The following is an 11,346-nucleotide window of genomic DNA, read 5'->3' as shown; positions in this document are numbered from 1 at the left end:
ACTCTAGTTTTCAAGGCCTACCTCAGTGGAAGCACTAAATGGAAATGATGCGCAGGGCACATTTGATGTATGCCTTTCTACTTTCGTTCCCCGTTGACCATGACGGCCTTCGCCAAGAAGTGCTATACATTTCTAGCATACACTAGCAACAACTTTCTTGTTATGATGATGATAGGTGTGTTTCATTACCACATCTTCCAATTGTCCCCACAGCTCGGGTTTTGCGGCGTAAACGCTCATGCAACGGCGAACAACTGTTAACGTGGCCGGGGTCCTCGTCCTGAATTTCATCCACAAGTTACCTCCATGATTGAGGCGTGGTCGCAAAACGGTGGCTTAGTATACCACTGTGCAGGACGACCACACACACGTGACGTGCAACATGGAATAGCCGAGCTATAATGGTCAGGATATTGCGCGTCGAGAGATGCAATTTATGCGGAATTTGGTCTCTCTCAGTTGTCCGCCAGCTTATATAGGAACGAGCATAAAGCAGTCAAACTCAAACTACTCTACTACTGAAATTCGAACTTTCAAAACTACATTTTGATTCTTCTGGAACATGTTTGGTTGGAACATATTCCTTATCTGCGGCAGTCTCGCATGATTACGATGATTACGATGAGGTACACGCTTCTGTATGCGGGGCCGACAGGATGGCGGCGGCCATTACGATGAAGTATGCCAAGCGTATATGCGCGATTCGCGCGAGGCGCGTGTCAAAGCAATAAACAAAACTGTTCGCAAATCGCACAGTGCGGCAAGATGATACGTACTTCCGACTGACCCAGAAACAACGTGTACATCTGGCCAGAAATAACAGGAGTGTGGCTTTATGCTATTCTTGCAAGATGAAGCCTCTTCAGAACAGCTTCGTCTTGCTTTTTGCTGAATATTAGCCGTACCTCGTACGCGTCCCTGAAACAAAAAAAAAAAAAAATTTATAGCACCACAGTGAAGTGTTTAGGATCCCTCTTATGCTAGTTGGCAGCCAGAGCAGCATATTATGTATAATAAAGCACGTGTGCAATATACGTGAAGCTGTTGCAGCGCGTCATAAGCTGCATTTACATGGTATGATATGTCGACTGAAGATCCAAGTCGACTGATCATTAAGGTCGACTCCCGATGGCTTACTTAACTGTCGACTAAGTCGCCATAAAACTCTCCAGGGTCCAGTCGACTTATGCTCAACTGAAGCGCCGACCTCATGTTGAATTGTAATCTTGAAATTTAGACACGTTACACACAAGTCTAACATCGCGCGAATCCGTTTGCTTCTCAAATACATTTGCCGCCTTTCGGCACGCAATTGTTTTCATAATCACACAACCGTCACTACTTTTCTTTTGAACGCACGATGTGGATATCTGCGCCGTCAGCTATTCATGTTCTTCTTCCTCCTCTGCCTGTGGCTGTCATCCACCTACTCTACTACTCTGAGGCGAATGGGGACGAGGCATCCGACAGTGACGTATGGGAAATTGCTCAATAAGTCGACTGACGCGGTTTACGTGGCGGAGTTCAGTCGACATTTGTCTTCTGTTCAATAAAGTGTTGGAAGAAGCGCATGTGTTGTGTCCCTCTCTTAAGCCTTCGTCATGTTAGCGCTCAGCAGTACCGTATTGGTAAGGTGCGCAAACATCCAGGCACTCAAAGGAATTTTCAAACATGCCTGGCGCACGCTCGGTTACAAAATTATTCTCACCTGCACGCTGCAGCGCAGTCTCATCAACGTGTTTTTGTTGTGCTACGCACTTTCTCCTTGCACGACTGGGCCTCACCAGTGCGCACGGATGCGAACAAAAGGTAGCGTTTTCGGGTTACATTTCGAAATGCAAGAGTCTTCAAGTATAAAAAAGTATATCAGTGTATGAAACCTGCAGTAACAAAAGATCGCAGTTTTAAGGCCCCTACTGTTGCTAGGCGAACTCTGGCGTACTCTGGGCATAATTCTTGCGGAAGTTCTAGCTGGCTCTAATGTCTCTCCCTTCCTTTATGCGGGCACGTTCACAACGGAAGACGGCGACGCGCAACAGCAAAAGGAAAAAGCAACGACGAAAAGCAAGTTATACTATAAACTTACAGACAGCTGACGATGTCTAGATGCAGGAATTCCGGTCCGAACAGCACGCTCAACTGAAATGAAAGAAGAACGTGCCCACTATTAGGTAATGGCTGTGATGTTCTCGTCACGGTTACTTGTCTCATGTTTCTCTTTGGTGCTTCTAGGAAAAATTCGCATAGAGATATAATAACATTAAATAGCTTGTAATCATCTGAAGCACATAGCTGATCCTCAACAGGATCCTAAAAAATACATGGGAAAAGAGCTGCGCTGGACATGAAAAACAGCCCTAAGCGTTACCTGTTAGAGTCATCAAGTCTCACGATGGTTAAACACCTGAACCTCATCGGCTCCGGCTGAACATTCCCTTTGGTTGCGTGCTCGTACATAGTAACAGAATAGCCTCCTCAAAAGACTGCACCCTAAGTAGTGTGTCAGAAGACATCGAGTGCATTGAACAGATTACCGGTTGGCGTCTGGACATCAAAAATGACTCAGTGAGTCGCCCCATTCTGTGACTTCTTCCTGAGAACTCTCGTGAAGTACATGTCCTTTTAAGTACGTGGCCACCCTAAGCGCCCCGTTCTAGCACACGGAACGGTCCAACCTCTCACTATTTTTTCTGATGTTTTCAATCCATTTTTCTTCTACGAAGTACCGTATATTCTCACGTATATGGTCGTAACTTTAAAGGGGAATGGAAGGCACCTCCAACGTGTATTTTTACCGCAATATATGAGCGTAGTACCTCTAGGAACAACTGTCACGCCGAATACAACCACTGTATTTGAATGATGATAATCCATCGCCAGGGGTGACTGTCTTCCCCAAACAACAACAAATAAATTAATGATAATGAATGGGGAAATTCGCCACGTAAGGTGCGGCTCACTACCCCAAGGCACAATGGGCAGGATGAGATGTGTCCTGATGATAAGGTGATGAACGATGCTAAATAGGGTTCGATAGTCAGTGGAGTCAATAAGCCATCAGAACGGTAGGCAAAAACCTCAGCACACAAAAACACACACAGCACAGAGGTACGCAGCCACATCATAGGGTAGAGAGGCGACCAGTGTCCCGGAGAAAAATCTTGAAGTACTCAAGACCTTGGCGATGGACGATCTGGTTAGACCAAGAGCCGAGGATGGTTGCCAACGTACATGGTACGGCCGTGATCGATTGCAGGCGACACTGCAGGGAGCTGCTCTTTGGGAGGTGTAAAGATGTCAGTGGAGGAGCACATGCTTGGTATCCGCCAAAACAGCACAGCGAGAGCAGAGCATAGACTCGGAGCGGCCGATCAGATGCTTGAAATGGAGGGGGGGGGAATGCAACCCCGAGACGAAGCCTGTGCATTAGCGACGCAAAATGGCGAGGAACACGAGAAGACATGGTGAAGCCAAAGTCAGGGTCCACTTCACGCATCACAACTCTTGATGGAATGTCACGAGATCACTGCGCATGTGCGAGAGGCCTCACCACATCATTTAGGAAGGTTCACCTGTAGCCTTTGGGGAGGGTAATCCGCACGCTTGATCGGGAATGATACGCAGCTGCCGCAGCCTCGTCAGCCTCTTCGTTGCCGCGGATGCCGCAGTGTGCAGGAACCCACTGGAAGTAGTTAGAGTGCCCGCTGATTTCAAGACGGCTTAGTTCCTCCAGTATTTCCACGACCACTGGCGCAAGTGATCCACGAATACCCATGTTCGTTATACACTGGAGAGCTGCCTAGGAGTCGCAGTATATCACGCAGCTACTGATAACGGCGTACGGAATGAGTTTGTTTGAGGAAGAACAAAATGGCATGCAACTCTGCAGACGTGGGTGAGGTGCGGTACGAAGGACGGTATGCGTTGCATGACGACATAGTCGGAATTGTAAAGGCAGCACTGGAGCAGTGTAAGTTGGTCGACCCATCTGTGAATACTGCAGTGTGCGAAGGGTAACGGCACAGCATCATGTCTAGCGCAAGTTGTTTCAACACGGGTGCTGCAACGTGATCCCTCTTGCTCTTGAGCCCAGGAATGGTAGTAAAGATTGAAGGTATCGAAAAGACCCACAGAGGAGACCTGGGTACGACTGATCTGCCAACAAAAGCCGGTAGCAACGGCTTTACAGCAGCAATGCAGCGAGAAATGTTGCTCTGCCTCCGCCTTTCGGGCTTCGAAAATAAGGGGTGACGACGGTGTTCGGCGACGAGGCGTAGATAATGGTGCACAGTTTCTCTGAGACGTAAGACATCTACTGGCAGCTCGCGGGCCTCTGCTACCACCATGCGCGTTTCAGCGGCGCGGGGTAAATCGAGGCAGATCCTCAAGCTTCTGGCCAACATACACCGAAGCCTCTGTTCAGAAGTTCTTGAGATGCCGTGTAAGACCAGGAGGCTGTAGAGAATGGTTCCCCGAACCAATGTCCCATGAATCGATAGGAGCGCTTCCTGATCAATCCCCCATGCAGCGCCAGCGAAGCAAGAAATGACAATGGTCCAGCGTTGAACTTTTGCTTCCGGGTACCTGATTTGGGCGCTCCACGAGAGATTGGCATCCAAGATAACACCCAGCAATTTATGGCACTTCACTTGGCTGAGTGTATTATTGCCTAGCGAAAGAGGGAAATCACTCATGGGTTTCCGCGTGAACGGGAGCACAACTATCTTCTCAGCCAGCCTTGCCAGCTCGTCCATGCCAGCCTTGGTGAAGTAATGCTGAATAGCATCCAACGAGTTTTGAAGGCGGCGTTGAATCGCTGGCCTTGATTTACCGGTGGTCCAAATGCACACATCGTCTGCATACAGAGAGCTGAACATTGCGATGAAGGCAACGCTTGATATCCGCCATAACCAAATTCAAGAAGATGGGACTTAATACACTTCCTTGAGGAACGCCTTGGGTCAAAACTGCTTTTTGCGTGTCACCGTTCCGAGTGCGGACGAAAATTGTTCTGTTGGACAAGAAGCTCGCCACCCAGACAAAAAGTCTGCGAGACATTCCAGCCCGGAGAAGGGTGTGCAAAACATAAGTATGACTGATCGTATCATAGGCACGTTTGACATCAAGGAAAACAGCCTCGACAATCCTCTTGCAGCTCTTGGCGACTTCAACAACAGTCACAAGGTCCATAGGGGAGTCAACTGAGCTACGGTGCCGACGGAAGCCCGCCATCTCCTCAGGGAAAACGTGACTCCTTTCAAACCACCATTCCAGCCTGTGTAACACCATCCGCTCCATCACCTTATCAACACAACTGGTAAGGCTAACAGGACGGAAAGAGGACAGGTGCGACGGATGCTTGCCAGGCTTCAGCAATGGGACCACTATGACTTCCTCCCAGCTGGAGGGTACCTGGCCAGATCTCCATGAGCTGTTGCATATAAACAGCAAGGTTCGAAGGCCCTCAGCGCCAAGATTTCGAAGAGCTGAATAAGTGATCCCGTCTGCACCAGGGGACGACTTGGGTCGGGACAACCGAAGGGCAGTTTTAAGCTCTGGCAGTGAAAAATCCGCATCCAGCTGTGCGTTCGACGGGAGCGTTATACGCTCAAGATCCTCGCGAAGTTCAACCATGTAGGTATGAAACGTTGCAGTTTCCGCAGCTTCCGCCGCCGCCGCCACAGTTCCGCAGAAGTCCAGAGGTACGTCTACCTCAGACTTGTTGAAGATCAGAGCAAGTGACCCCAATGTATTGTTGCGTGGAAGACCATCGCGCAGGCTACGCGCAACTTGCCAAATTCTGGCTGGTCTGCCGAAGAGCGAAAGCATCTCACAAAACCGGCGTCAACGCTGTCGATCAAGGGCTCTCAACCTATGTTGCACAGCTCTAAGTGAATGACGCGCTGCGACAATGTCGGAAAGTAAGTTCCAAATTTCCAGATGGGCATATAGGAACGGACATTGAGTACTGAATGTGAATTCTCGAATTGTCGCAACTACTTCTCACGTTCCTCCTCGAAAAGTACTTCAATATTCGCCACATAATTGAATCGTTGTAATGTGCTTTATTTATGAGCCAAAAAGAAAAAGCTCCTTCGTAAGTTGCTCGGTAAATCTGGCAGACAGGAACCCCTACAAAACTGGCAGTGTCACGGGACTGGCGCGTCGCTCTACTTCGCACGCGGAACCACAGTGGTGCCCTGCCATATACCACTCCATAGAAGATAGCATGCCCGGAGAACGCCATGCATTCTGCTCTAGTGCTGCGTGACGTCAACGCAAATGTTGTCATACACGTGACCATAAAAATGGCAGCGCCAGTGAACAGCGCCATAGACAAAGCCACTACCGTTTCTGCGCGTCGTTTTGCAACGTCTTTCGATCCATAATGCGCCTTTTATCCAATATGCTTGCAATTAAACAGCTCGGCTTGAGCATGTGGCCTCATACTGCTCGCCATTCGCAACGATGTGATAACGACGCCGGCGCCAGGGATCACTCAGCCGATGGGATGCACTGAGAATTGGCAAGGACAAATCGCTACGTCAAGTAACAAGCACCGTGCAACTTACACCAGCAAAATGCGTTCACCTAATGATACTATGCTGGAAAAGGAAACGGCCATCAGGGCGAAAACAGAATATAAACAAAGTCACATGTCCTCAAGATGACGTTTCCCATGACGTCAGCCAGGACAAGATGGCGGTTTCACCACAAGCTACCGCTTCCTGGTGGTTACAAAATCTGGACATTATATCACCCCTGTGCGCGGAATGGGCGGCTCCACGTTCAATCGCTGACAGAAAGGAGGGAAAAAAAGAAAGCGAGCGCGCTTCACTATAGGGCGACTGACATCTCGGAACCGACTCTGGCAGTCCAGGAAGCAGCTTTTCTGACCCGCGAGACCGAAAGCTCTCTTGCGCACCGTGATTGCTCCACTAGTACATTTCGAACTAATATGTCCCAAAGGATTGTAATCCTAGCCCCTATTGCTCCTGATTCTTTTTCCCTCTCTCTCGAGTCCTTCCGTATACACACATTTAAAAGGAATATAACAAAGCATCCACAGCGGCCGATGTTTTATGCAACACTATGGTGCTGTGTGTCGTATATTGGATAAACTAACACTTTTTTTTTTTTTTTTTACGGCACACCTTTGTACCGTGAAGTTGAAGATTTCGTATTCTCTGGCTGACCTTTTCAGTGACTTTCATCTTTCAGGGTTAATTTCTTAGGCAACTTGATGCCTTGTATGTGATTGTCCCTTCTATGCTGTTCCAGCCTGAGAACATCAGTTCTCTCATCGTGAAGTGTATCTCAAGAAGTACTATAGTTCTCGTTTTCCGGACCCAGCGTGCGTGGTCACTATATTCACGTGACGGAGTCTGAAACACAAGTATCTGAATTTTTGTATATGATTCTTTTCTCTGTTTTTGTTTGAATTTTCTTCGGATATTTTTTCCTGAAACTTTTGTTTCCCAAAATACCTCAACTGAAGTCTGCAACTGCAGTTACCGGAATATTTGTGGTTCGAAGGATGGAGTTTTCGGCACTCGATGCGAAAGTATGTGAGGCTACCATTGCAGACACTGTTGCACTCTGGTGCATTTGGCAATAAATTAAGTACTTTTCATTGTACTTTCAGCTACCTTTTACACCATACTTTTTGGAATTTGGGGACAAGTAGACTTAATTGGGTTCAATTCGTAAGAGCATCCTTGAAAGAGCTTTCAGTGACACGTTAGAGTACAAGAAAACCAGTGGCGCTTCAGATATTTCATTAATGGTAAATAAAACAAACAGACGTGGATATCTAGGGGAGGAAGAGCTAGATGTCGTAACCAAGGCTGTGAAGCAGTTAATCCAAGGGATCGGAAGAGGAGCGGAACCCTAACTAAAAACCGCAAAACACGATATTTTTTGCTGACCCGGGAACTGAATAGAACCGAAATATATATATATATTTCTACCGCTGCGCCGAAATAAATCTGAAGCGGTTACCAGACCGCGAAACGCTTCATGTGAAGTTTTTGCTTCAGAAAGCCAGCCCCAGTGTTTCCATTGCAAACCATGTAGCAGAGTTTTCACTACGGTTTGAAAACCTTATTTCGAGACAAACCAAGTGTCTTCACGAAGTCGCGAGCCGAAACGCACATGAACGAGCGCTCGATGTTGTAGTGATTTCCTTTCAGTCTACCAATGCCCTGGGGCCGCTCGGCAGGTTAGAGGCTGATCGCTCCGCCGCTGTATTATCGCAATGCTTTTCACGTCGTTCTGTGGAAAAATGACATTCCCACAAACATAGCTTTTGACATTGAGTGCCCACACTATCCATGTGGATGTCAAAGCGTCTCTTAGTACCTTTATCCAACGCCCACCGAATTGGGATATCATCAATCTGATCGTCAACTAACAATGCAGCAGACAAGCCGATATCAGCGGATCGACATTGCACGGAGCTATACGATGGCCATGCAGAATGCGGTCTATACGTAAAACACGATGTCCATGCACAGCATATTTTGTAAGACCCTGCCACGCTTGCCTGCCTGCCTGCCTGCTCAACTTTGACGTCTCGTTTTGGGGACTTGTTTTCGTGCAGGCAATAACAAGTCATACAAATAACACTTTTAAGATGTGCTTGTTGGGCGCGTGTGGTACAGTGATTTAGACGGGTCTGTTGTAGGTTTGTCTCGGATATTACATATTTTTTCAAAGCCTAAGTTTATTCTACTAGACATTCAAGATGTCCCCTTTCCTTGCATTTACTGACATCGCAAATACCGAAGCAAGATTTTATTCGATCAGCTTTTGAAGATTAGCCACGGGAAATATCCAGCTTACTCCAGTCAACTTTTCCGTTTATCCAATTTTTTTATGTGTAGTGTGTGTATGTGTAGTATGTATGGTGTGTAGGCATCATTCCTATGTTCAATGACGCCATCAGTGCTGCAGGTCTACAGGAAGTTATCACTCGCGACGAATGTGCTATCTAAGTTCTCCTGATGTATTTTGTTTTCTGCAGGGTCGTTTTATTGGATGCGTGCCTGTTTAATGAACATCATTTTAGTGGTCTTTTAGTGGTCTGTTGGCAGCAAGTTGCCGGTTTCGTCACTTTAAAGGCGTATAGCCCCAAGTAATTCAAGAGTAACTCAATTATAGCTGATGAGTTACTGTAACTGAGTTACATCTTAGTTCCGTTCCTTTTGCTGTAACTGAGTTACTTTCAGAGCTACGTGACTAGTTTCACAGCTCTGGTCCTCAGATTCTAAGTGTCTGTCACTCTGAGCTTGTCGCTGTCAGCATGGTGGCTTGCGCAGTATGCTACATACACTATCTAAAGCCAGTTAGGGCCCTGTGTAATGTCGAACGCTGAAACGGTGCGAGCCTAAGCTATGTAAGGTACCCATTTTTACCTGTTTCAGGATTAACACGACCTTCGTTGCACTCACTGAAAACAAAAATGCACAGCATATGGCACCGTTACGCAGTACACCGTTGGCTTGCAGTGGCGAAAGTAGCCATCACCTTTTCGATGTAACGAAAGACATTGCCGTCACCAGTTACAGCTCAGACTCACCAATTTTTACCCATACAGTACTTGTGTGGGATTTATCAACTTTCATCCCGTTTTTGGATATATCCGCGTCAAAAAGTGGCTACGCTGGTTGCACAGGAGTGTAGAAATACACCACAGTCTCTTTCGGAACGTTTCGATTGGCCGAAATCCACTTAGCGGTGTACTGTTGCACCGAAAAGAGTGTGACTCATGGAATGAGCCCGTTCACAACGTTTTCTAACCACGTTCTCAGCCAAAGCCTTAGCCAGGGGCTCACCGCCTGCGTCAGAAGATCTTTCATATTGCGGCAGTCTTCAGCTACTTTCCATGAGGAGATGCTTCTGTTCAGCTTCAACGACGTCAAGTAAGAGAAGCTTTCTGGAAAAGAAATCACAGATGTAAAAGAGAACCAGTGGGAGAGATGGTATTGACAAACGCGCAACGAAACAGAGGGTCAGGGGAACACAGGAACAAATCAGACCAACAGAAAGCTTTAGGAAAACGCTTGACAACGTGGCCTTCTAAGTACCGCGCGTTTACGCAATCAATTCATGAATAGTATCATGAGTAACACAGCGCTGCAGTAGCTCAGTCGTGTACAATTGTTTTTTGTCGACTTCACCAACAGCCTGTTAACACTGCATAATGAATAGATAAATAAAACCAATTGGAAATAAAATGCCAATAGGAATAGATAAAGAGGCAAACGGATTCTAGAAGTAATGTAGCCTGAAGCCGGAATGCAAAAGGACATAAGACGTCTTTTTTCTTCGGGATCCCTTGGTAAATGCGACTACGCAAGGTCTCGTGACATGCACAGGACAATGCTAGTGCTAATTGCCTGGACATGGGATGCCGTAAAGATACTATTCGTCTACCTTTCAAAATCCAATGCCACAAGAGATCATCAAAGGTATCGCGGACCGTTTACAATCAACTTGATTGTATGCATACAAGCTTGAAACAACAACATGCTGCGCCGCGGCGAAACGTGCCCATGCGTTCGAGCCGATTGGTGGAATACACATCTCGACATTCGCCTGCCGTCTGCAGCTACGCCGCTTCCTTACTGTCAGCACGAAGGTGTTTCGCAAGAACATTGCCAAAACGAACCCCTTCTTGAAGTCCATTGACTCAGCGATGGAGTATACTATTTGCAGTCGTGTCTCAAGGAGGGAAGAGTCTGTCATCCATCGGCTCCGCCTCAACGTAGCCCGCACTCCGTCACAGCTGTTCAAAATGGACCAGCAGGCCACACCCGTATGCTCTACCTGCAACGTTGAGGCAGACATTCGACACCTTCTTCTCGACTGACGCTGTTTCAAGACGTTCTGCGACACGCTCAAGTCTCGCCTGACCAGCCTCGGATACTCCAAAATTGCAATATAACTTAAGCTGCAGCGCTTTTCCACTACCTGCGGGATATTGGTCTCCTCAGCAGCCTCTGACATTGTGGGTGGGACGGCGGAAGGCCTCCGACCTCTGACCTCACATCGCCGCACATGACCGCACATCGAGATTTCGTTGGAGGTCAGCGGTTGATCAGCTGGCTCGTGCAGATGTTCGTCTTCCTCGCGCTTCTGTAGGATGGGGCATTCCCCACTTGTTGTGGCAAGTGCCCTGCATCTAAGGCGAAGAATTAAAGCACTTGCAACTAGCTTTGTTCCAATTGTCGCTGCGCAAACTGGGTTTAATCATATCTTCGAACTTCGCTACTTCACATGCCGATTATCTCACCCTATCCCGCGGCCAGCTGTTCCACTTCCTTTCTGTGCGGACGCTGTGGA

General features: G+C 47.5%; 1 protein-coding gene across 1 annotated transcript in view; it reads right to left on the bottom strand.

The window, feature by feature from the left end:
• Nucleotides 1-805: 805 nt before the first annotated feature.
• LOC135385238 (glycoprotein antigen BM86-like) overlaps nt 806-11,346 on the bottom strand; it is a 41,316-nt gene continuing 30,775 nt past the window's right edge. The window contains exons 10-12 of the mRNA XM_064614440.1: nt 9,837-9,937; nt 2,087-2,139; nt 806-918 (exon numbers count right to left, since the gene is read on the bottom strand). Of these exons, the coding sequence (XP_064470510.1) occupies nt 834-918; nt 2,087-2,139; nt 9,837-9,937 (239 nt within the window). The 3' untranslated portion in view covers nt 806-833. The remainder of the gene's footprint in view (nt 919-2,086; nt 2,140-9,836; nt 9,938-11,346) is intronic.

Source organism: Ornithodoros turicata, chromosome 2 (genome assembly GCF_037126465.1).
Source record: "Ornithodoros turicata isolate Travis chromosome 2, ASM3712646v1, whole genome shotgun sequence".
NCBI lineage: Eukaryota > Metazoa > Arthropoda > Arachnida > Ixodida > Argasidae > Ornithodoros > Ornithodoros turicata.
This window is presented reverse-complemented; position numbering and strand designations above follow the sequence as displayed.